This window comes from Marmota flaviventris, chromosome 14 (assembly GCF_047511675.1).
Source record: "Marmota flaviventris isolate mMarFla1 chromosome 14, mMarFla1.hap1, whole genome shotgun sequence".
NCBI lineage: Eukaryota > Metazoa > Chordata > Mammalia > Rodentia > Sciuridae > Marmota > Marmota flaviventris.
Window position 1 is genome coordinate 23,827,114 of NC_092511.1, and position 27,203 is coordinate 23,854,316.

General features: G+C 48.1%; 1 protein-coding gene across 1 annotated transcript in view; it reads right to left on the reverse strand.

Annotated features, from left to right (window-relative positions):
- Positions 1–27,203, reverse strand: part of Galnt14 (polypeptide N-acetylgalactosaminyltransferase 14) — a 213,558-nt gene that overhangs the window by 57,114 nt on the left and 129,241 nt on the right. The window contains exon 2 of the mRNA XM_027933464.2: positions 19,325–19,494. Coding sequence (XP_027789265.1) covers positions 19,325–19,494 — 170 coding nt within the window. The remainder of the gene's footprint in view (positions 1–19,324; positions 19,495–27,203) is intronic.

A 27,203-nucleotide genomic window follows, 5' to 3' on the forward strand; every position in this document is an offset into this window, starting at 1 on the left:
CACAGCCCAACTCAGGATGGATGTGGGTGAGGAAGAAGGGACAAGGAGGAGCTCTTGGCCCAGTGCCCGTCCCCGAATGTCAGTTCGCTCAGGACAAGGAGCAGAGAACTTGTTACTACTGGCCTTTAGAAGCACAAATTTCATTTTTAGAGCTGAGAACATCTAATCCACCCCCAGCTCTGTTCTATCTAAGGACACCTGCTCTCAGCTAGGAGGAAAGGGAAGATGAATAAAAATATATAAAACGCCAACTCTGGGGCTGACCTCCTAGGTTCAAACCCAACTCCTCAGAAGGGAAAAATTGCAAGCAGTCTAAAAAGTATGACAACTGCAAAATCAGAAATTCCTTTTAATCTCATTTCATGGGCAACACTGATACACTGTAAGGCATGAAATTTTTATTTCATGTCAATTTTATTGGGATTTCACATGCAGATTAATTTGTTCATCCACATAAACATGTACTGCTCCCATTTCTAGCCTCAACACTCACCCTCACTCAGAGCTGCAGAAACCCCGTGTCCCATAAAAGACACTTAAAGCAGTGCTGAGATTGGCCATTCCATTACGATGCCACATTTTTAGCATGTTATTAAATTCCAGTGTGTTTGGAAAGGAATAAATGGGTTCAAGCAGAGAGGCGAACTGCTTAGGACCTTGGCTGGGCACAGTGATGGGCAGCTTCTAAAAACCTCACCCTTGTAGAAGCCCCTTGTCTTGAGTGTGGGCTGAACCTGTTGACTGGCTTCAAAAGAGCAGAATATGCTGAAACAGGGGGATATCACAAAAGACTGGCACGCATGCTTTGGTGAAGCAAGCTGCCATGATGGAGAGCCCCACGTGGCAAGGACCTGAATCATGCCAATAGCCACAGGAGTGAGCCTGGAAGACAGTCCTCCTGCAGTAGGCCCTGAGATGACTACAATCCCCGAGGAGCCCTTTATAGCAGCCTGGGAGGGAGCCTGAACCAGAGGACTCACCTAAGCCATGCCTGACCCCCAGAAACTGAGATGATATTTTAAGCCATTATGTTTTGAAGTAATGTGTTACAAAGTCATAGATTAAAAAAGCCGGGATACCCTTAGCTATGCAAGAAAAATAAGCTCAACATGGTTACTCATGTGCAAGGGTACAAGGCAAATTTCTCTGTACCTGGAGGAAGAGCCATGTGATCGCATTCCCATCCTTCCCACTCCCCCAGGTTCCCCATGGGACCATTTGTTCACACTCTGCTGGCCTCCATTACAAGATGGTGCTAGGGAGGGATGCCTTGGGGCTCCTACATCCAGAGGGAAGCTACTATTTGAGTGACTGTTTCTCACCCGGGGATGGTATTTAACTAGTACCATTCCACATGCCTAGGGTAGAAGTTAGTTTGTTCCATAGCCCGGAGTCAAAAGGGTGTCCTAGGTGTTAACACAGACATTCCTCCTTTCTCTGAGCACAAGTCCATTTTGCAGGGCACCTGGACTCAGGGCCAGCCTATTCAGGTCAACACATGCATTCCCTTCACCTAACACCACTCTGTTCTTGGTGGAGTCTTTCTCAACTAACCTGGCTTCACATCTGCTGTTCACTTTTTGCTCCTTGGAGGACCCTTCCTGGATGTTTTGCTGTCTGCTTCTGATAACATCTGATTCTTAAGAAAAGCTACACCTTGACACTTCTAGGGCACTTCCACTGTCTGATTAAGTGCAGGCGGTCCATCAGAATGATGATCCCAAATATGATGATCTGCAAGTCCTTTTTTTCTTGGCAAGGGAAGAATGCCCATGGGGTCTCTCCAGACACACTGAGATGCTAACTAGAGAAGGGGAACACTATGATGAGGCCCTGTTGTCCAGACTCTCTTAAAGGCTCAGTCTTTTTATTTTTGAACTACCAACAGCTAGAAGACTTCTGTCTGTGGCTCCAAGAAAACTACTGTGTTGTTGCAATACTAGACTGGGGGCAGAGGTGGGGAGGGGACACACATAGATCCCCAATTAAGTCAAGCTGATGGCAGTATCTCTGGATGTCTACGCACACTTGGTGATTAAAGTAGAAAAGAGTCGTTGGGAAACAATAAATACTCAATACTGGATTATACTTTTTTTTATGATTTGCAAATGCTCATGAACCTGTTAAAAAAGTTTGCGAGTTCTGTTAGCCCACTCTTTACCAAGTTTCTGTTCCCAAACCTTACATCCATCCCTCCATTCCTCCATCTGTCCCCTTACACTATTTCCTTTTTATTAGCACACGATTCTTCATATAAAATTGGCACTCAAATACTTATTGGATATATGTTTATCAAAATGCCACACAGTCCATGAAACAGAAATTTATGGGACATCAGTTTAGAAAACACTGGCTCCAGCTTCCTTTTTTACAGACAGGGAGATTGGGAGCAGTGAGCCCCCTAGTGGCAGGGCTAAGCTCGCCTGCTTCTTGGCAACTGAACTTGCTGTTTCCTTAAGGCACTCAGGCTTGGGGACCCCATCCAATAACACATGGAGGCTTCAGGCCCAGCCCACGGGTGGGTTACTGGCCACCTCTGCCTTCAATGGCCCTTTACCACACTCTGTCCCAAGAACACTCTGATCAAGGTCCCTGTTCCTTCTCCATATTGCTCAATCCAATGGGAACTGAATTCTATCTTGGCATTGAGGGTCTCGCCTTCTATTGAGCATTCAGTTTTCTGCCCCCCCCGGCGTGGCTCTTCTCTTCATAGGCTGTTTCCTCTGGGCTTTCCTTTTCCTTCTCTCATCTTAAATGTGGGGTTTTGCAAAAAACTCTGAGGACTTCTCAATTTTCTTCTTCTCTGGACCATCTTATTTGTCTAAAACCCTTCCATTCCTCACCTGTTTGCTAACAACATCTAACCTACATACTGATGCACGCCTTCCCCTGCATGTCCCCATGAATGATCTGGTCACCCACCTTCTGTCTCCTACACTTTGGCCAAGACTGCTGACCCTCTGTGCTCTCTAGCTCTGCATGTGCTATGTGCCCAAGCTGAAGATATATTCTCCCACCCTGCCCTCCTCTCCCCCACATCCAATCCAATTAAACCTAATCTTGTCAATCCTTCTTCCTTATCTCTCCATCTGGCTGTTTCTCCACATTTCCATCATATTTTTTTTCTAAACGACTGCAGCAACTTCCTGTCTTTATCCTGTTCCAATCTATCCTGTGTGCTGCAGATAGAATGATTTTTCTGAAACTATCATTTATACCTTTCGATGATGCTTAACACAAAATAAAGTCGAGACTCCTAATCATGGCTTGCCATCCTTGAATGCCCTGGATTCTGAAGTCCTCAGACCCCTGCCTGCTGCACCTTCAAAGCACCAGTCACACTCTGTTTAACCTGCTCTTTGTCCCCTATAGACCTTTGCAAGTGCCCTCTCTTCCCCCTGTGTCTGAAATGCACTCTGCTTTCTTCCAAAGCCTGGCTATTTTTTTTTATTTCCCTTTTCTAATCTTGGCTTGGAAGTTACTTCCCCTGGGAAGCTTTTCTCAATCTCCTGAGGCTTTTCCAATGTGCTTCTCTAGGATCATGCATTCAACCCCATTGCTGTAATTTATTACCAAGTGTTGTGAAATTACTTTTCTGTCTCCTCTACTGACTGCAGCTGCGATGAAGGCAAAGACTTATTTGTGGCAGTAACCCCAGTACCTGGCATGGTGACTAAACACAGTTGACACACAATAATGTCTGAAGAATGAGTGGACAGTAGGGTGGAAGTAGGTGTGGTTTTCATGGGGTCACGATGGGGGTGGATATCCTTTGCCATGCCATGGGTGATTTGCAAGCGAGAGGGAGATACAGAGAATGAGGGTCAAGGTCAGGAGGGTAGCAGAGATCAAGCCAGTAAGAGAAACTGAAGAGTCCAGAAGCTGGGGCGCTATGGTGAGGAGAGGAAGGGATCTTGGGTGAAAGTTGTCCTGGGAGAACACCTGGGATGGCACTTGTCCTCCTAAGCTTTTTCTGTTAGGAACAGTCACTGGATTTAAAAGACAGGGGTTTCTTGTTTACCAAAGTCCCAGGAAAGGTGACCAATGCTTCCAAAGTGAGGAGAGGCTGAATCCCATCCCACTATGGCTCAGACACTGTCTTATAGACAGGCACCTATGATGTGGTGGCCAATGGCCCCACGCAGCTACCGAGACACTGGCAATGTGTCTCCTATGAATGGAGCTGTGCTGTAAGCATAAGCACACACAAGTTTTCCAGGACTTAGTATAAAAAAGAATGTAAAATAATTCACTAGTTTGTTTTTACTCTGATTGCATGTGGAAGTGTTAACATCTGGATATGTGGAAGTAAATAAAATAAATTATGAAAATTAATCTCGCTTTCTTCTTTTACTTTTTTTAAAACATGACTCTTAGGAAAAATTTTAATTACACGTGTGGCTCGCGTCTATTTTTATTGGATGCTGTTGTCCTAAGTTGTCACTGAATTTCAGATTGTATATAATTTAAAATGCCAACATGAGTATCAGGCAATGGTTTCCAGGTATTAGATTCTTTTGTAAGAATGAAATAAAAACATTACAGAAACCATTATTAGTTTTGCAACATTTTACTTTGTAGGAAAGGGTATATTTTTAAAAATTCTATCATCTACCATCGTCATTTCATAAAAGAAAGGGTGTTTAAATAACAGAAAAGGCCACAATCTCAGAATAACTAATAGCCCTTTAAAATTGTAAAGTTTAGCTTTGAGGAAATGTCCCTCATTATCTCCTCTGTCTCCTAGCTCCATGAATCAGACCTGCACTCATTTACCAACTGGTATCTGAAAGCCTAGTTCAAGGGTGTGTTCCACTTAATCAAGCTGCACCTTTGACTACCCATGCTCAGTAGACAGTGTAAGTACCACCAGAAGAAAGGACAGCTCCCACTCTTTGTTCTGGGACCAGCAGACCTGTCTCTGTTCTTGGTGTTGCCAATGCTCACCAGTCAGGGGGCTTTTCTGATCTCTGGCCCCAGCCTAGCTCCTGGGCTCCTCTGCTGCCTGTGTAGGTAGGTGCAATCTGGGCTCCGAATGCCCACCCAACTTAGAGGATGCAGACTCACTCCTCTGGCTGTGTTAGACCTTCTACAAAAGACCATTGCTCCACTTTGCACCAGGCTCCCTTTGCTTTCCCAGACAACTACTTTTGGTCTCAAATGTTGACCAGCCCCTTGGAAATGAGTGAGATGCTGAAGCTGGGTGGAAACTGTGGGGAAGGGGCAGGTCCTTCTCCCCAGGAAGACCTGCAGAGCTCTCTGGATGCCATGAAGAGGATCCTCTTGGGATCTTGCCAGGCCCCATATCATCTGGTACCAACACTACCTAGACCGCAGCAGTGTGTATGTGAGCATGTGTGTGTTTGTGTGTGTACATGTGTGTGCAAAGGAGAGTATTTTCCAAAGGCAAAAGTAGAACCTCACTGGGACCATAGAGCATGGAGGTGAGCCAAGACTTATTTTTGAACTGTTTCCTGAAAAAGATTCCTCAGCATCTGGGACCACGGCTTCCTCATGTCTTATTTTAGCCGCGGCTTGAGTCACAACAGTAATAATAGATAACACTTATTGAACCCTCACTCTGTCTCAGGTATTTTCCCAGAGTGCTAAATATGCACAATACTTCTCTGAGGTGGGTGCTGCGATGCCTCCTCTCCTCGTGGAGGGGGCTGCGGCTCGGAGTCCGTGAGCAGCAGAGCCTCAGCGTTCAAGCAGTGGCCTGGCCCCCTGTCTGTATGTCCCCAGCTCCATCAGAGCGCCCTTCAGGACCATCTAGATTCCCCGACTCTCTCAAACCCTATTTCATATAGGCCTTTCTCTCCATTGTGTGTTTTGAAAACTGGTAGCCTGCTGGAGATTTCTGGGGTTGAGCGTCTCTCTCGTGCTTAAGAATGACTTCTCCTCTTGATCCCTGGACGATTTCATGACGTTTCCCAGGCTTTCCAGATGAAGGCTCAAGGCAGAGTCACTCCCCGCTTTGGGAAGTGAGGGGCAACTTCCTCACACAGAAGAAGCTGAGATCCGATGTGTAGCAGGTGACTGCAGGAGGGGCCCGACGTGGCACCTCCAGCTCAGCAGTGGTCTGCTTGAGGAACAAGTGTCTGGCACCTCTTCTTCAGGGACTCCCAACAGTGTGCCCTTCCAAGGTCTCAGAAGAGGGTGAAAAGCACAGGCTCCTACTTTTTCTGGCAGTCACCCCCCTGCTGAGACAACCTGGCCCCTGAATCTGCCTCTTCCATCTGCTTTTGCTCTCACTTTCATCTCCCCAAGCCTGCTTTCCCCACGTGTGACCCCCTCACCTTCAGGGCTTTATACACCTCCCTGGTCCCACCGCCCTCCCTTCCGGGTCTCCCTACATTGCATTTCCCTGGGACTGCCTGGTGCACCTGTTCTCTTCTCCACGAAGCCGTCTATCTTCCGAGGTAGATCTGCCTTCCTGTGGGCTGGGATGCTTTCCTACCATTTGACACCCCGAGGGGCCAGTTACTCAACCTACTGGAGTCAATTTCCTCATCTCTAAAACTAGGATCATAGCAAAGTTGGGAAGCTTACCCTAGAGCACATATATAAGGTGCCTACCACCTGTCAGGGGCAGAGGATGATCAATAAGTGTTTGCCGATTATGGTCCTGGATTTACGAGCGAACACAAGAATTCTTTGAGGAGTGAAGGTGGCTTTAAATTTCCTGTGATTTGATTTTCTCCTCTGTTCTGAGGATTCATTCCCACTCCTGTGTGCTCCAACATTGCTTTCAATAGATAACTCAAGAATGAATCCAGGAAGGTGTTTTCTGGACCTCTATTCACTGATCTGATAGCTATGAATGGTGTCTGAGTGGCAGGCAGTGTGCTCAGCTTTAGGGACACAGGTAGTCAGTGTCCCTGCCCCATGTCACTCGAGGTGTGGGAGGAGACAGCAGGTAAACTGTGCTCACAAAACAGTGAGATGCGTGCTGCTTAGAGGAGGCATCGGCGTACAGAGCAGGTGCCAACTCAGGCCAATGGGACAGGCATGTTTCTGAAAATGGGCCCCTTCGCTTAGATTCCTGAAAGATGAAGGAGCACCTAAAACAGACCACAGAGAATAAAGGAGGTCCCAAGTCTTGGGGTACATAGGACACTTGGGGAGCAAGCCTGGCTTGCTTCTGGGTGGGGTATAGACAAGTCAGGCTCCTGAGCCAACCGCAGGTGAAGGGTGTCTACATTAGAAAAGCTCCTGGTGGCTGGGGTGCGAGCATGGCATGCGGCTGGCACACAGCCAACCAGGAGGGCAGTGGGGGCTGCCACCGTCTCCCAGGCAGGAGAGAAGGGCAGAGTTCAGCTGCCAGCGTAGAGACCCACAGGATCCAGGATGCAGACAGAACAACAGGAGGGTGACAGGGAGATGACTCCACAGACCTGGGCTTGGGTCAAAAGGGGAATGAATGGGGGGGCCTTCCTGGGATGGAGCAGATGTCAGGCAAACAGGAAGCGGCTGTCTAGAAAGGTGGCCCAGGCAGGCTCCGCGAGGTTTGGGGTAAGGAGCAGAGGAAGCACCTACCTGATGGACAAGGAGAGACAGGGAGGAGGGGCCGCAGGAGTGCAGAGACAGCATGTCTGCTCTGGAGCTTCAGGGCTCTTGCAGGGGTTGGTCAAGGTCAGAAGTAAGAACATTTTAGCTACAATAAAGCTTCAGTCAACAGGGACACCGTATAACGTCCAGGGACAGGGCACTCACAGACCTCACCCTTGCTAACACAGAAGGTCCCTCGCTGGCCCAGTGATGGGGCCCCTGCAGGGCCCTCCCTCCACTTGTCACATATGCGCTCCTCAGTTGGTTTTCCAGCCGCCACAGGCCTCACGTGGCCCTCCTCGCGCCATCCCACTGTCTGTCACCACGGCGGGCTCGGGGCCTCCTCTCCACCGCGTCTCCCACCCACAGCTGTCATCTCCTCTCCTGCTCTTTTCATCTCCTGTCAAACACATTTTGTACTTGCTGGCCCTGGGCCCTAAATCACTCCTCCGGCTGGCCTTGGCTTCTATCCTCAGTATCTTTCAAGTGCAAACTTCACCAGACATGGTGTCACAATTGCCTCGTCACTTATTTTGCTTTCCAGTTCTAAAGTAAGTTTGACATTCAGGCAAGTGGAAGGCTCAGCGCCAAAAGCCATCTGAGGCCTGCCTGGTCCCACACACCCTCCACCCACCTGGCCTTGTTCTCAGCTCAGGGCACCCTGCAGGAGCCACAGTACCCGGCTCAGAGGTGGGCAGTGGGTGCTGAACCAGGACCTTCCCAAACTCAGAGGCCCCATCACCCCATTCTCACCTCCAGACCTGCCCCTTCTGCCCTGCTTCCCTGATGGGCCTTTCCCCCATATCAGTGAAGCAGCAGGAAGATCAACGGGCCCAATGCCCATTGTGGTCCTAACGTGAAACTAATTTGTCTTCTCACAGGCACAGCTGACCGTCACTGGGTGCTTACTAGAAGTTAAAGACTGTGCCCAGCATTTGACATGAATCATCTCACCTCCCTCTGGCTACCATCATTGTCCCCATTTTACAGATAAAGAAATGAAGTCTAGGGAATTTGAGCAAAGTGGCAGAGATGTTTTGCCTCAAAGCTCACAGAGGTAGAAGATCAAGTTCTACTTCAGTCAACCAGTTCCCTTGCCTGAGCCTCAGTATCCTTCCTTGAAATGGCAATGACCCTTCACCCAAAAGGTTACTGGAACATCATGAGAAAGAGATGGGAAAGCACTTCCTAAAGTCCTACACGTATACAAGGAAGGAACAGTCTTATTCTAAGGACTTACTATATGGTTCATCCAACCTGATTCCTCTCCTAAGCCAGTGCCCACATGTTCTTACTGGTGGAAGTGTGTACAAACCAGCAGATAGAGCTGGAAGTCATCTTAATGGTTATCTCTGACCTATTACAGGTGCACAAGTGGACACCAGGGAGCTAACAGGGTTGTTGGGTGTTATCCTAGGAAGACCTAGGCAGCCTGATGCTCAGCCCAGTCATTTTTCTCCCCTAATCTTCTTACACGGCCTCAAAAATGTTGGAAAACATGCCAACAATAACCAGAAGAGAAGCAGGTTGCTGAGGGACTAAGAGCCAGGCTTGGTGTCTGGTTCTGGGGCAAAGGGCGTAGACAGACGGAAAGAGAAAGGACACAACACTTAGTTAGGCATGAGGCTGGCCACAGGCTGATGAAAAAGGGTTCTTCGGGACCTGGCAGGTGTAGAACACAACAAGATACCATGACTCAGCTTCCAGCAAGGCTACAATAGAAGACTCAGACAACAGCAAGTGATGGACAACCTAGATGGAGCAACTGGAACTCTGCACAACCATTTTGTGAAAGAAATGTGGAACAGTGTTTCTGAAAGGTTCTAGGAATACACCCCACAGAAATACATGCACATGTCACCAAAAGACAAGTGAAAGATTAATCATAGAACTCTACTCCTAAGAGCTCCAAATGGAAAAACCCCAAATAAGAGCTAATAGTTGAACAGAAATATCAAATGTAATATACCCATACAAAGGAACACTAGACAGCAATCAAAATGAACCAACCATGTCTTGCAAAATGTGGCTGAACTTCATATACCTTAATGTCAAGCAAGGAATGTCCGACACACAGAATATAATGTGTGTAATCTCATTTGTATAAAATTCAAAAACAAGCAACATTAATCTATACCATTTGAAGCCAAGATAGTATTACGCAGACGGGTACCAATGGGGCTGGGCAGAGTGGCCTCTAGCAAAGGCTTATGTTCTTTTTCTTGATTGCGGAAAAAGAAACATGGGTGTATTCTCTTTGGAAAAATTCTTCAAGATGTACACATAAGAAGTGTGTCCTTTCTGTATGTATTAGTTATACTTCACTACAAAATTTACTTAAGAAAAGATGAAGAGACATTTTGGTCTTGGGCAAATTTTATTCTTGTAGGAAGATTTTGAAAGTCATGGAACTGGAAAGATTCAATGCAGTCTATGAAAAGAGGAGACAGCCACCACCAAACTCATCAATATTGTCCTCTCAACTCCATACAGCATTAAAGAGAGTACCCTGGGGTGCAGATTTTCATTGTTACTAAACCCCTGAGCTCAAGGGCCAGCCCCAGGGAACATGCCTACTATGGGAAATTGTCCGCAGGTGGGGATGTACCAAGTGGCCTGGGGAGGGCAGTAAGGTAGGTCCTAAATATACAGCCAGGGGATTTACTCATGTGGAGAATCTACATCTCATGAGAGTAAATTTTCAGTGTACCTTTCCACTGATACATCCTGGATAGGCTTCAACTCAATAATTTGTAGAATGGATTCCTCATGACAAATATTTAATCCCATTCCGCTTTTCATTCTGGCACTGAACATATGTCTACGTCTCTTTCCACACTTCTTGTCCTTTGCTTCATTCTGCAGACAATGTGAAATGAGGGAGGCAAAATCTCAGGAAGAAGGAAGGGGAATCTGTTCCCAGAACCAGTGCCACTTGGTACCTTTCAAAGCCACACGAGGTTGTTCTCTGGTTGCTCCATTAGGATTCGGCCCAGAAGACAAGATGACAGTCTTCTATTGCTACAGGGGATTGAATTCAGGTGTGCTTTGCTGCTGAGCTACATCCCCAGCCCTTCTTATTTATTTTGAGACAGGGTCTTGCTGGCCTAGACAGACCTTGAACTTGTGATCCTCCTGCTTCAGCCTCCCGAGTTGCAAGGATTATAGGCATGTGCCATCACGCCCAGCCAGATGACACTCTTTATTCAATTAGATGACTAAAATGCCATTCTTGGGCTCTTTTAGAGAAAACTAAAATGTCATTAATTATCAAACTATCAAAACTGGGAAACCCAGGATCCCCGTGTATCATTTATTTTCCTTGCTTCCAAAGTATAAGTCAAACACACACTTCCTCCCTCTCTCTATCTCAGGGAACCTGGGCATAAAGGTGGTTTTATATTTGTGATAGAAGGGAAAAAAAATATATGGACTTAGAATCTGAACTTGAATTTGGGTTTCAGCGAAGCATTGATTAGCTGTGAACTTGGACAAACCCCTAACCTCCCTGAACCCGAGTCTTCCCACCGAGGTGAGTGGTTCATCTCTAGTCTTGCTGTCATGCCCAGGTTTCTGCAGTCTACCCTAGTGCTTAGTCCCCAAACCCAGTAGCTGGCTCAGGAGGGAAGGACACACCCCTTTTCCCACTCCCTGACAGCTCCTTCTTCTCCAGCACAGTTCTTGCTTCTCACCTCTCCCACCCTACTGGGAACAAACTCTTCAGTGTAAGAGCTAGAGTCTCACTGTGGAGGCTGGGGTCTCCATGGCCTACTCTACCCCTGGGGTCGACCCCAAGTCAGTCCAAGCTTGCCCTTTGGGGAAGGGAGTACCACTGCTGCCTGGCCTTATTTTGTTCGGTCCCATGTCGGTCTCCTCTCCCCTGTAAGTAGACCCCATAGGTGATGCTGGACGGGGAGCTGCTGCTCAGGGCATCTCCCATGTTGCTATGGCAATGAGGCAATGGCAGCATGAAAGCCAGGGTATCACAACCTTTACTGAGTTCATCTAAGCCCCTCATCCTGAAGTCAAGACTTGGCCAAACATGTCCCGGAGTTTCCCTTCTAGAATGTTCTTTCCCACTCCTCCCCTCCCTCACCCCATACGCCCAGGTAAATTCAGCCAGTTCCTAAAATTCACTGTGGTTCTACCACTTCCTGACATTTTCTTATGTCCTTCTCCCCACATGGAATGCCTACCACCTGGTAAAATCCTAAACTCTACATGTCTGTCCTAATTTCAGCCCAAATGCCATCTCCTTCAAAAGGCCTCAGCTTCCTGTCCACATGTAAATCCTTCTCCTGCACAGGCCAGCCTATGCCATGCTGTTGTCTTCTCAGGAAAGCTTCCAGCTCCTGCACTTGGCTCCACAACCAAGATAGAAACAGCCACACCACAACCTGGGCCAGGATGGGGGATGGGTGTCTGGTCACTGTGAGCAAGAAGTCAGTGCATCAATACCAGAGTCAAGGGGGTAGGGACTTGATGCAATCCACATTTGAGCATCAGGAATCTGTCCCATGTGGATTTCTCCTATTAGACCAACAGGCTCCTAGGGGGTGGGGGCCCATTGCCAATACAGACCTTGGAGTGTGGCAAATGCCCAGTAAATGTGTTCACTGAATGAATGAATAAGCAGACAAATAAATAAATGAGATACACAAGGCCAAAGTTGGCGGAATCTCATAGAAAACAAAGTGCAAGAAAACAAATTGGCTAAGGCAGTGTGTCCAGATGAATTCTCCTCCGCAGGTGGGAAAGGCTGAGGGGTTGAAGGCTGAGGGATTGCCCCTTGAGAAATCTCCCTGAAACTCAGAGCAGGCAAATGCAGAAGAGACCAGCAGGCTCAGTGTTCAAGGAATCAGGCCACCAGGAATGGAGAGGAACCCTGACCCAGAGGCACCTTCCATCGCAGCCCAAGGCAGGTCTTTCTATCTCACCTGCAGAGAATGATCCAGAAGTCCTATAGGGGGAAGTGCAAACAGCTGCCAAGGTCCCCTGACTGGGGCTACTGCAAAGTCACTTCCAGGATGTTTTGGATCTCTTCCTGTTGTTCCCATCTTCCCCGAGGGCAACCTGAACTCTGCGATGCTCCTCAATGAAGCACACTCAGAGCCACTTTCAATGGGTTTACATCCTGCATTGAAAAATGGCACACTGGAGGGACCAGAAAGTAGCAGATGGGGATAACTTGTTTGCAAAAGCTAAGTGTCTGTGATGGGTTTCCCCTTCCCTCCCCTCGGCCTTGATGCGGAATCACTACGCTGTGCTGAGCTAGTGGAACAGCCTTGACTCTCAGGGAATATGAGCATTTTTTACGCTCAGCTGTTCCAGCCGTAAAGATTTTTATCCTATTACTGCTAAGTGACGAGCACAAGGAGAGAAATGATGATGATCTTTGGCAGTCATTCCAACCGAGTAAATACAAGGAGGGAGAAGTGCGTTGGGAGCCCGGGCCACAGCCCCTTCATTTCCCAGGATGAAAAGGAGCAAAGGAAAAATGTCTTTCTGGTGAGATGTATCCAAGTATGGAATTTTCCCTCCAGGCAGGCAATGGGTGCCCCACTGTTCGAATCATTTAGCACCACACTGGACGGACGCAGGGGGAAGGTGCCCAAGGGAGCAGGCAGACCCAGCCAGGCCGGGGAGGTGACCTAATGAAGCTTCCCCAGCTCTTCCTCGGTGCAGACCACGGCTCAAAGGCCATGTCCACCCTGTCACCTGCTCCCCTGCCATCCAAGCAACCCCATAATAGTTATTGCTAGGCAACAGCAAAAATATACATTGGCTTGATCGAAATATTTCCCCCTGCTTGAGTCTCCATCTGATGGCTTCTTGTTTGCCAGATATTTTATGTGCTACTGGAATGATGGCAAACCCAACTGTTGTCACCAGTACTTGGTGATGGGGTCGGGGCGGGAGGACTTGGAAAGGAGGACTATATGTCAGAGCAGTCACTGCTTTATAAACCGCAAGCTCCCTCTGGGGACCTCGCCCCAGCTAGAAGTTGCTCACCTTGACGCTGACACCATCTTGATGCTGACACCGTTCTGCATGGCACCTACTACGAACCACCCCCCATATGACATATGTAGGTGCATTGTATTCATCCTTGTGACTCCACAGGACCAGGGCAGTGATGTGGAAACTGATCATTGGTATAGGGGAGTGGGGAGTTGAAATCAGGGTGCCCCATCTGTTCAGTGTAGGTGGGACCAGAATGGGGGACACATATGTACATATCTGCACTGAGAAGACCAACCACAGAGGGACACATCAATCCACATCTGTGTGGTAACTCACAGAATGATAAATCTTTGAGGTTATCTGGACCAACAGCCCACTTTACAGATGAGAGGAGCTGGGACGTTCTAAAGGCCACTCGGGTTCCCTCATCGCCACTCCTCTCACCCAGCCTGTGCTGGGAATGAGACCAAGCCAGGACATGCATGTCGAAGGGCCTGGTTCCAGTGGCTGGGGAGGCTGAGGCAGGAGGACCATGAGTTCATAGCCAGCCTCAGCAACCCTGTCTCTAAATAAAATCTTAAAAGGGGAGTGGGAGGGGGGACTGGGGATGTGGCTCAATGGTCAAGCACCCTGGGTTCAATCTCCAGAACAAAAAAAAAAAAAGTAGAAGCCAGTTCCAGCCTTGGGATTGTGAGAATCTTGGAAAACGGATGTAAGGAGTAGGCTGGGGGCGTGGGAAGGGTGTTAGCTCAGCGGTGTGAATGAGGAGGGGACCAGCTTCCATTTGAGGCTGTAGAAATTTGCTTTGTAACCATACTGGATGTCACATCACCCACGACCCATCCTCTGGGCCCTGGACACCTTGAGAAGGGGGAGTCCAAGCCTGCCTCAGTGTGATCTTGCGTTCCTCGCCTCAGGCCTCCCACACTCTGGATAAAGCAGACTGCCTGCCGCAGACGCACGACAGAAACAGGGGAAATGGTAACTGTTATATTGCATGCACAGAATGAAGCCCCTGGGCTTCTCTTGCCACCGGATGCCAGGACAGCGCCAATACATTTGGCGATTCGATCAGCACAGAGGCCTGTCGGGTGAAAACTTCCACAGCCTTCCTACCCTCCGCGTCACATGGCACCTGCAGATTCCTAAGCAATTCGCCCCACACCCGCCCTCTTGGCAGCGCCTGCTCTAATGCTCGGCTAATAGTTCTCTGTTTCAGGCGCTGTCCAAACGCTTCCTATAAATCAGAATCCAATTACTGTGGTAAGAAAATTGGAAGCAAATTTAATAAGCTCGGACCCCTCCCACATGCTGTTCCTTCACTCTTCCCCTTTCAGTAATGAGAACTCTTTAAGGGAAAAAGCCTTTTTCCTTTAACTCTGTGTCTGCTCCCTTGATTCCTCTTATGAGGCCCCTGAGGGTCAAAGGATAATGAGATGAGAGCTTCTTTGAGCCCCTCTTCTCCTCTCTACGTGTAAGGCAGGTGGCAGAGAGTGGCCGATGATCTTTCCAATCTTACTCTTCCATTTGTTCAAAAAATAATTAATTCCTATCCCATGCCAGGCACTGTGGTGGATGCTCAGCATGTTACCCTAGAGGGCAGCTGGTGACTGGTGGGTATCATACTCAGCAGGACTTTAGCTGTAAGGCATGATGGGAACACAAAATGGCCCCGGGGTGAGCAAAGCCTGTATCAATGGGATTGAGTCCCATGAAGAAGCCAGAAGCCAAGTGTGGGCCTATGGACCTGGGCTCAGGGGTGGCCCTGCTTTAGCAGGTTCTTGGTAGAGGTGATACCAAATGCCAGGAGAATGGCAGGACATGGATCCTGTGTCTGAAGAATATGGGAGAAGAGGGAGGAACAAGAAGGAGCCCAAGAGGTCAAAGTCTCCACAGGGGAGAGACTGAAGCCACATCACCTGGACAGAGGGAGAGAGCTGCAGCACATGGCAGGTAGGTGGCCTTAATCAGGGGCTCTACTCTCTACTCAAACCCTGGGCCTTTCAGCTGAACCATTCCACCCATGGACTTCATGTGGGCCACAAAAGCAAGCCACAAAGGTAAGCCCATGCTCTGTGGTTTCTAATGAGGGAGCCTCAGAATCAGCTCACTGGTAGTGCTTGCTAATAATCAGATTGCTGAGATGCATCCACAGAGAATTCTGGGTGAAACCTAAGAATGTGCATTCTAATAAGCTCCCATGCCACACCTATGCTGCTATTCTGCAACTTTGAGAACCATTGTTCTAAGCCCTCACCATTCAGAGTCTGATCCACACACCTGTGGCTTGGTATCACTGGGAGCTTTTTATAAATGCAGAATCTAGAGTCCCAACCCAGAGCTCCTGAATCAGACTGAAACAAGATCTGCAGAGGATCTGTTTGTTTGCCTATTTAAGTTTGAGAAGCACTTACCTAGAGCAGTGGTCCTCAACCTCGAAGCTCGTTAGAGTCACTTGTGGAGCTTAGAAAGGACATACTTCAGCTGATTGGAGTCTGGGTATCAGCACTTTAAAAAGGCTCCCCAAGTGCCTCTTGTAAGGAGCCTGGACTGAGAACTGCTGAGGCCAATGCTTGTGAACAACATTCTACACTGCAGGGGTTTGATTCCACTCGCTCCCATTTCTCTGGCATTGAGCCTGACCTTGAAGCCCACATCTGTTCTCCCTGCTCCCACTGCCATGCATAACGACTCAATGATCTTATTAATAATGCCTCTTCCTGGTTCTTCGGATATTGGCGCTTCTTTAATTTGGGGTCTGGTTGCAACATGCTGAAATTTTCTGAATTATTTACTTTGGAATAGGCTAGTCTTTACCACATATTTTTTATTTGATCCTTACAAAATCCAAATTAGGCAGGATCATCATTGTTAATTTTATCTTTGTTTGTCAAAAGAGGAAATTGAGGTACAGAGATGTTAGACAACTTCTTTAAGTTCGTTCAGCTTGGACTTGAAACAGGACAGTCTGAGCCTGGAGTCCCTGTCCTGAATCTCTGAGTAAATTCTGCTTTGAGAAGGTTTGCCCCATTATCTTGCTGGTGATGGGGTTGGTAATACATATTTATGTTTGGTTTTGGAGAATCAAGGTGAAAAGTAGAGTCAGATTTACAGTAGTTATCTTTACTGCAGTTTTGTCCCCCAGGGGACACATGGCAATGTCTGAACGTGTTTCTGATTGTCACAACTTGGGAGAGGGTATGCTAGGAAGTAGAGACCAGAGATTTTGCCCAAATCCTACAATGCACAGGACACATGCACAACAAAGTACTATCTAAGCCAAAATGTTAGTAGTGCTGCTATTGAGAATCCCTGATCTGCAGGCTGTTGGTCCCCAGGAAACACGGCTGGTCAGAGCCATGGCAGGGTCCAAATATGAGCCCCAGGGCTGCATTAGCCCAGGCAGGAAAACCTCAGGTGCTGCCTCAGGAAGAAGTCAGGGTACAAAAGGGAGGCTGGAATCAGGGAGGGATTAGGGACTCCAACCTCAGCTAGTGTCCCTGAGTAGCAAGGGCAGGAAGAGAAAGGTCCTCTAGCTAGGGCCCATCTGAGGGAAGAAAGGCTTTGCTGGCAGCCTCTGAAATTCTCATCACTACGGGTGACACCAGTAGGGGGTGCATTCTACTAAACTGGACCCCAGGAGAGCCGATCTCATTGATGCCTCTCCAGTTCTATCCTGGCGCTAAGTTAGTATTCGGTACCCCCAAGTTAGCTGCTGGTCCTAGGCACTTCCCTGAATCTCAACCCCTGTCCCTTCTTCTTCCTGCATACTCAGAGTAAGTTCTATAAACCCCAAATTCTCAAGTAACAATCCTGGCTCCTGCAGGGCAAGGTTGTTGCCCTGAGGCAGACATATGGCTGATACATGTTCCTTTTCTGTCTTCCCAAAGGGTGCCTAAATTCTGTCCAAATCCTCTCTTCCCTCTTCGCAGTATTTCCAGAACACAGCTCCTTAACAGATGGAGTGTCCCTGGGTGAGGTGCAGAGCCCAGAGCAAGGCTGGTGAGCTGGACTCCTGGGAACAGGCTCAATTCTTTATCACCTACCACAGCATACTCCAGCCCTTGCAAAAATGCCCTTTTCTCACTCAGATCAGAGATGAGTGACAGTGTGGAAATCAGTCCCGCTCTGAGTGTCCCCAGGTGCTGCCTGCATGGTGAATTCATGGAGCCTACTTTCTGCAGGTGGGACCAATCTCAGGTGTCTCTTGAAGGGCTCTTGTCCTGATGCATCAGCAGCTTTCCTGGCTAGGAGGCCTCCTTTTGTCCCTCTGAGGGCCTCTGTATCTGGATTTAGGACAAGGGACAAACTACTTGCATGACACCCAGGGGGCTTCTCAGCCTCCTGCGTCCTCCCTCTTCCTTGGTCTCTTCTACGTAATTTTTGCTCAGGGAAATACAATAACTTGATATTTAAATAAAATTCTCACAAATGCCAAGAAGCAAGATAAGTTCTGAGGAATTAGGGCTCCGACTTTAAATTGATATCAGGCCCACAGAATGGAAGCAGTATGGCCCACGTCATGGGAATTCTGCTATAGGGGATGCCATGCGCTGCTCCTAAGGAAGGTTTCATAGTACCTTGAGGGGAGAGTTAAATTTGCAAACTGTCTGGGTTAGAAGAAGCCAGAATATTGAGTTCATCTCCCTTGCTACATTCACAGGGAAATCAAGTTTTGGCTCCTTCTGGGAATGGTGGTGATTACCAAGAACTGGCCCCATGGCTCCATGAATACATGCCATGTGAGATAAGGTTTCTGAGTTGTGCAAACTCATCAAGGAAACTGAGTCCACAAGCCTTTACCCAGTGTCAATTTACGAACAACCAAAGTAACTAGCTTCATACGTCATGGAAATTCTTTCTTCCCTGTGCATAAATCCCAATTTTATATATGTAGGTACCCAAAGACCCAAACAAATATAGGAAGCTAAGAATCCAATGCCAGTACTACCGCCTCTTGGTCAACACTGCCTTAAACTCCATCCCTAGAGGGCAGCTTGCTGTTTGGAACGAAGTCTGTGACTTGCAACAGAGAGGAAATATGTCCACACAGGTCTATGGCACCTCTGGACTCCCAGGGCAGAGGCCAGGAAGCCCGGAAGGGAGGACTGGAGTTAGGCCTGGCTTGCTTGCTCAGGCCTCCTCAGGAAGCAGAAGGGATGCCATGACACCAGGAATGGTCATTCCTGAGATCAAGCATCTCTACAAAGTCTCTTTTTGTTGAGAAACAAAGCTTTCTGCATAGTGCCACACCTGATCACTGTCACCTGATGAAGGGGTGGCCCGATCAAGAGGTGGCAAAAGGGAAGCTGGGTGAATGGGCCCCTCTGCTGAGGACAGAACCAATGGCATGTGGAGATGCCCCTTAGCTTCTCTTATCACATGGCAAATGTGCAAGAGCTATCTCAGGAAGGGTCTCCCCCAGTGACAGGAGAGACTCCAGCCTGACTTCCATGGGGTATGTCCATCCTGCTGTCCCCCACTCTGAAAGGCAGGCCAGGCCCTGGGAATCTTTCAGGGAAAAATATACAGTCAAGCACTTATAGTGTTCCTTGAGTTCATGACAAATGTCATCTAGGATAGGGGTAGGCACACCCCACCAACCTCGTGGTGGAAAGTGGGGGGCCTAGGGGTGGCTCACGGCAATAGCTGCACAAACATCATGAACCCTTAGTGTCCAACCAGCAGCAAATGCCCCAGCTGGTGGCACTGGGCAGTACACACAGTGGGCCCCCAAATCAAGCCTGTTGCTGATCTGGTGTGACTGCAGGGAGGGGTGGGGGTAGTGGCCTAGGAGAAGGAGAAGCACCTCAGATGACGAGTGTCCGGAACGGCCCGATTGCTGGAGATCCGCTCGCTCTCCCTCTGGTTGAAAGCATGGAGCTTATAGGGATCTTCGCCAACGCGCCACTTTTTGGCATTCAGATACCGCCGCTCATCAAACTGCTCCCATAGGTCTTCCCAGTCAGCATCGGAAGGCTGTGTGACAAGGACAGAAAGTCTGTAAGAATGGCTCCCTGCCCTCCACGAGCCCCCTGTCTATCTCTCAGCACCCAACCATGGAGATGAGGGTGGTTTCAGCAATGCTGGGCTCAAAGGTGAGGCCGGAGGCAGAATATTAATAAACCCACCAGCAACAAGAACAACCAGAGCAAGGACAAGAACGGCTGCCACCAGTTAGTGAGCGATACACACCAGGCACTGTCCTGGGACCCTGACTCACCTCATCTCATGTCATCCTCGCTGCATCTGAGATGGACATGGCTCAGATTCCCATCATACAGAGGAGACTGCTGAGACAGGTAAGTGCCTGGCTAAGATCCCACAATTGGGAGCGTTGGGACATTGTAGCATCCTAACCCCAGAGGCCATCTCGCCAGGGCAATCTGAGAACACTTGGCACAATGGCTGGCACAGAGCAGGTACACAATGACCACCATTCTCTCCTCCTCTGCCACAGGAAAGGTGGTGACAGAGAGTAGGGGACCCACCTATAACAGTGTGTCCTCATCGCGTGACAGGTCCTTTCTTTGGGCAACCCAAGAATCTGTGACTGTTTTTAGGAAGCATCAAAATGGTAGAGTGAGTAATGACCCTCACTGTATATGGACGTGGGCACACCACTTTAGAAGGTGTCAGATGGTTTTCATGATCTCACATCATACTCACCATAACCCTCTGGGCTGAGCAGGAAAGATAGGGTTCCATGTAGGTGACTGGGCTGTGTGGGGTTGCACACTACCAAAATGGTGCAATCCAAGACATAGAACATCCTCCTGGGCCCCTCCAGCCTCGGAGATAAGAAGCTGCCTCCCACTAGAGTTCAGGATGTCTGGTTCCCACCCCCTGACTCACCAGCTCTGCGACCTATAGAGATTCTCTATCCAGCCAGCAGGGCTGGACTTCCTGGCTGGCAAGACAGATGCTTACATTTGGATGCCATTTCCCAAGGGATGTTACTACTTTTACCCCTGGGGAGAACAGTCTGTATCTAAAAGGACCTGGGACCTTTCAGGTTCATCTGCACCATGAATGCTGTGTCTCTAGGAAGAACTTATTGATGGGGTTCTGACTTGGTACAGGAGGGCTGGTGGCCTGGGGCTGGCATCGTCACTGAGATGGAGCCGCTCATTTATGTGTCACTGACCCAAATCGTCATGCAAGTGTCTCATGCTGCCAGAGTCTTAAGGGAGCAGAAAGCTGCACCCCATCACAGAGCAGGGTGTGCTTCCTGCACCTGGGAACCTGAGTGGGAAGGCCCAGGACAGGCTCAGTCAACAGTGGTGCAATCACGTGGCAGCTGTGGCAGGTAAGAGGGGCCACGCCAGTCTGCATGTTCATCTTGGGCACCCGCGATCTTATCCCGTAATTGATCTCTCTCCCTCTTTGTTATCTCTTTTTGAAACAGCATTCTCTTGCTAATAGCACAAGATGAAGCTCTGGAAACCAGTGATTTTTATCCAATAATTGATTTTATTAATGTCCTGTGATACTGCTGCTCCAGAACATGCTAGGGAGAATTTAAGTGGGCGTGTGAAACCCCAAACCTGTGCTACGTATTGTCAGAGTCTGACAGCTGTCACCTATGGTTGGAACATCTCCCCAGAGTGACCTTGATATCCCATCTTCCTGGGAAGGGCCGTGGAACTGTCTCCCACTGGCTCATTTCCAGCTTAATTCATTGCAATTCTCAAAGTAAGTTGTGATCCCTTAAATTGCTCTAAGCCAAGGAGTAGGGAGGTGGAGAGGAGGGCCCTTGCCCTCAAGGGGGTTGCAAGGTGGCAGAGATACCATGGAGACCCTATGCTATCACACAAAGGGAGTTAACCACATAAGCTTCATGGCATGCTGTGAAAGCACAGAGGATTGAGGGCTACAGGGACAGCTCTGGATGATGTGTCAAATAAATTAGATCTTGAAGGATGAGAAGGGGTTTTACATTGTGTAAGGGACAATAGGAGGGGTAAATAAGTGTGTAGCAACAGCCAGGTAAAAGACAGTATATTAGAGTTTTCTAGGCTAACAGAGACCAAGCAATAAGGTGTGTGTGCACATTCACACGTGTGTGTAAGTTTACGTAGGAAGATTATAAGGATCTGGATAAGGATTATAGAGGCTGACAAATTCCAAGACCTGCGGTGGTCAGACTGGAGACACAGGAAGAGCTGAGTGGTGTTTCAGTTCAAGCCCTAGGTGGAAAAAACCATCCCAGCTCAAAGGCAGTCAAGCAGACTTTTTTTGTTTTTGCACTGAGGATTGAACCAGGGGGTGGGGGGAGGGGGGAGGTCTACCATTTTGCTACATCCCTGCCCTTTTAAATTTTTATTTGAGATAGGTCTTGCTAAGTTGTCCAGGCTATTCTTAAACTTGCAATCCTCCTGCTTCAGCCTCCCAAATCTTGGGGATTACAGGCGTTCACCATTCTCTGGGTGAGGAGTTCCCTCTTAATTTTGTTGTTCTATGGGGCCTTCTTCAGTGGATTAGATGTTCCACCCCCACATGCACGCGCTCACACACACACAATGGAGGGCAATCTGCTCTATTCAATCTACAATCCAAATGTTAATCTCATTCAGAAATACCCTTACAAACTCATTCAGAATACAGCTTGACCAAATGACTGGGCACCCTGTGGCCCAGTCAGGTTGAGCCTCGTATAAAATTAACCAGCACAGGCAGGAGATCCAGAGACAGAGACTCTGCTCAGGGCATGGTTAGCTCAGGAGGGTAAGGCTGGAACAGGGATCACAGAGAGGACATAATGAAGGAAAAATCTAGAATGCAGCTAGGTCTCATGAAGTACGCCCTGGAGAAAATGTCTCTAGCCACATGTGTGGAGTGGAAGTGGAGGGAAGAGAACTCCCTCAATGAGACCAGTCGATCATTGGCTGCAGTCACCTAACCTGAGCCTTACAACAGAGCCTTCCTGGGTAGCATTGGATGGTTCCTTCCATCTGTTGGAGAATCAGGTGGAAGGGCAGACACCCATGACAACATGAGGGGACAGGGAGAGGAGGTGTAACCACCTCTTAGTCTCATCCCAGCCCTTACTCTTTATTCATACCAAACAGAGACCCAGGGCCAAGATGGCACCAGGCGGTGGTTGCTCGCTCAGCCTGGCTCTTACCACCCACAGGAAGCAGAGCATCCCGGGCATCTCTGCAGGGTCTGCCTCTTAGAGAAGTTGCTATGAGAACTCAGCTGGAATTCTGGCTCCGGAAAGCCAGAGCAGCAGCCAGGCTGGCAAGGGAAATCGCATGAACAGTCAGTAGCAGGCGTCCTTGCAGGGGACTGTCCCCTCAGGATGTCACATGTGCAGAGTCCCTTTCCAGTTTGCTGCACTGAGACACCTGGAGGGGTGTCAGTTGTGCTGGGAGCTGGGCTTTCCTTCAGTGATATCTGAATATATTAAACGATGGTGAAGATGTGTTTAAAATAATGACATTTTAAATTTACACAGAAGCTTACACATACATTGTCACACACTCCTCACACAACCCCTTTGTGCGGGGGCAGGGGTCAGCTTGCCCAAGCTCGCCAGCTAGGGAAGGATGAAAGCACTGATTTAATTAATCCTCCAGCAGGCCCCCAAGGCCACAGACAGGAACAAACTATAAGGGTAAAAAGTGCACCAGAGGGTCACGCTGTTCTATACCTACAGAAGTCAGATGGGTTCAGCAAGGGACTCGACCGCATGGTGCAGGAAGGGGACATCACCCACCATGAAGGCTAACTTTCACATCAAGTTTTCATAGGAGCTGTTCCATGAACATGCTGTCCCTATGGTAATGCCCCCATTCATTATTATACCATATTTTATTTTCATAGCAAGAACCCTCCTCTGCCCAGCCCCACCCCATCATGTTTCCACATAAGGCAAAATAAAGCCTGGTGAAATCTGGCACGGAGGTCGGTGCACAAGGGGCTCCCCCCTCTCTGGCACTGGTAACCTGATCACTGAAACACTGTCAGGGGCTTCCCACAGCCCTGGCCTCCCCTCTCCAGGGAAGGCAAGACTAACCTCACCAGCAGGGGCTGCACGTGCCTATCTGATGGGCAGGACTGCTCTGCTCATGCCCACACAGGAAGTGCTCACCACTTCCAGAAGCAAGCCTCCTGTCTCACCCAGGTGTTTGGATGAGTACGTTTGGGATCTGCTCCATGGTCACACCTAGAGGCACCCCTGGGTGTGCTGGTCCCTCAGTCTAGATTTAAAATGGGGAAACATGAGGCCCAACTTCATTCTCAGGCAATTCCACATTGTCCAATGCAGCTTTTACCAGAAGCCTGACGTTGGCCATTGGAGGGTGGCTCACTGGCCTGAAGGAATGACATTAAGATGATTAATGTTGTTTCCCACTTGCTGATTATTGAGTGAATTCCTGTATTGGTCAGGGTTCTCCAGCAAAACAAAACCAATAGGGTGTGTGTGTGTGCGTGCACATATGTGTGTGTGTGTGTGGTGTATGTGTGTGTGTGTGTGTGTGTGTGCGTGCACATATGTGTGTGTGTGGTGTGTGTGTGTGTGTGTGTGTGTGTGTGTGTACGGAGAGGAAAGATGGGGGAAGAAAGAGAAATAGATTTATTTTAAGGAATTGGCTCACACAATTGAAACTTGGAGTCTGAGACAGACGGCAGTCCCCACTGGTGAAATATCTTTGTGCTTGGGGGAAGGTCAGTCCTTGTACAACTCCTAAGGCTTTCAACTGGTTGGACAAGGCCCACTCACATTATAGAGGGTGATCTGATTTACTCAAAGTCTACCTATTTACACATTAAGGTCATCCAAAATATACTCTCAGGAAAACATCCAGAATAATGTTTGATCAAATATCTGGGCACCATGACCTAGTCAAATTGACACATAAAACTAACTACTAGAGGTCCCCTTGTCAGAACCTCAGAGGGAAGCAGTGAGGGGGGGAGTTTGAAATTTATTTAAAACCCCCACAAATCTACAATACAACAGCAAACTCTATTCTCAATTTTCAAATGAGGAAACTGAGGCGTGTGCGCCCAAGTTCACACAACAGCCAGGTGTCTGTCACGAAGCTTGTCTTTCTTACAGATGCAGTTTCTAAGCCAGCTGTGGGGCTGAGCTCTCATCTGCACACATCCAAGCTTCTGCCAGGACCACAGCAGCTGCATCCCCAGTACCACCCAGTGTGCTCCTGATTTCCATGAGTTCCCAGAAGACCAGATACCCACAGGGATCCTCATGCCAACCTACAACTGGAACCTAAATCAGGTACAATAAGCATAGTTTTTGATGTATTGTAGGGCTTTCCAGAAGGAAAATCTTCAACATGCAAAGCCAGGGAAAATACAGGATGCTGCAATTACAGTTGGGGTAGTTGAATGAAAAGCAAAGACAAAATGTGAGTCTGCCCTGGGGGGAAAGGCCATTGAGAAGTTGGGTCCCTGACTCCCCCAAAATTGGACAAGTTAAACTTAGGACCCCAAGAAAAAAATGGAATGGTCCAGATGGGTTGTACCCCTGGCTCTTGGAAGAAGCAAATGTAAATCCTATCTGGAGAAAAGCATCCCCAATGAGGCTCCAAGACTCCCATGAAGTTCAACAAAAGATGAACCAGATGCACAAGGGAACAAGTCACTACAGGCAAGAATCAGTGGAAACGATAAAAAATCGACATCATCCAAGGGCTTCAAATACAGAAATTATCAGACAGAGAACAAAATACGACTATAGAAATGGCCAGACGGATTCAAAGACGAACCAAACAGAAATTTTAAAAATGAAAAGTACAACAATCGGAAGTCAACACCACCCAGGCCAAAGAGAAATGTTTACAGTCTGCAGCTCATCTTCATTTGGATGTCTTATCATCGTTACCCTTAGTAAGTGGGTGAGCTAGTCATATTGTTCCCACTTCACAGATGAAAGAACTGAGTCTGGAGAAAACAGAGGAATTTCCTCAAGAGCACATCAATACGGTCCACTACGGAAATTCTCACCCAAGACGTTTGACTTTAAAATGTGTCCCTTCCATCACACCAGATGTTACCATATAACCACAGGACCATTTTGCCTTCCTGCCAGTTAGTCTCAAAAAGTACCTAATGATCTGCTCACCCCTGTACTTTTATCCAGCCAGCAAGGGCAGTTATCATAGGGAGGAAGTACAAATGGTCTCACATGGCTCTAACCTGCTACAGTAAATCCTACCTACAGGGAATACTCTGGGAAAGAATGACTGTTGGTAACAGACTCTCCCAATGGGCAGGACAAACTCCAACAAAGGAGGGGCAACCAGCCCTTCACCCACCTGGGCTCCTAACAAAGGAAAGAGCTGGAAAATCCTTTCCCTTCACAAGGGACGGCACATCAATTATGGATTATTAGATCAGATCTTCATTTTAATATTTCCTCCATGTATTATCACCTCCTCTTCTCACTGGAATTCTGTCTTGGGAGTTATTTAACTGATGTGCAGAAATCTAAATTTAATTTATTATGATCTAACTCACTTTAGAAGCCAAATTACCCTGCACTGGAGAAGGATCAAGTCAATATCCCACTTGGCTTTCTATTTATCTTCTGCAGGGTTTTCTCTCCTTTTCTTTAGTGTTCATTTTTATCTCGGGTGCTGGTCATAAATTTAAATTTTCCTCGGAATTAGACAATTGCTCCTTCAATGTTGTAGTTTAATGGTTGGTATTAATTATAGGAGCGTCACTCCTTAAAGGGTTTGATAGATAGAATGGACATATAATAAAGGAGGAAAGAGCTATTTCTCAGACCAGATGAGATAGCATATCATTCAACAGGGATGAGTTTACTCTTCTTCTCCCCCCTCCTGTCCTTTTTTCCAATTTCCTAACTTAACACTCAGGTGCCAAAAAATGGATCTGCTGGGATTTGCCCCTCTGTAGGGCCTCTGAGCCCCTGAGGCGTCTGCAGGTTGGGACACCAAGCCTAGACCTCTCTCTCATGCTGGGCTTTTCTTCCTTTGATTTTTATCTCATTTAATCTCTGAGGGCAAGAGTGACCTCGGCCTCCCTCTGTCCTCCCCACCTGCCCTCTGGTCTGCACTCACCACCCACATCTCATTTGAGTGCCACGTGCAGATACAACTTTGGGGGGAGCTTCGAGCGTTCTGGAAGAAGAAAAAGTTCCAATAATTATTATAATTGCCTGAAAATTCCAACTGTGAAATATAATATGATTAGCTAAATGGACGAAAGCCCAGGTTTTGTTTCTGGAATAGAAAAAAAGAAAGCTCACACAATTAAGACCTTATATGGAGATTAATTTGCTTACTAATTAGCATGAGAGGGAGGTGCCAGGGGAAATGGAAGTCAGCATGGCAGGGGAAGAGGGCCGGCCGGCTCCAGGCACGTGTCAGGACGCATGAGCCCCCGTGCTGATGGGCCTGCTTCTGCCCATCAACATCCCGAAATCCCACCACCAAAAGACTAGACCCGCAGCTCCTTTATGGAAGCGCTTGTCACTTGCCTGAAGAATACATCCCAATTGCTGATGAATTGGGAGAGAGCTGGCCTTGCCCAAGCTGTTTATTTCTTCATCCCTTTGTGTTCAGGGACTGGAACAGCAGGCTGGTCACTGGAACTCAAGAAGTCAGCGTTGTCCAGCTCCAGTACCCAGAGAGCAGGAGGTCAAGGGCAATGGGGACAAGTATCCTCATGCGGCAGGGGAGAAGGGGGGT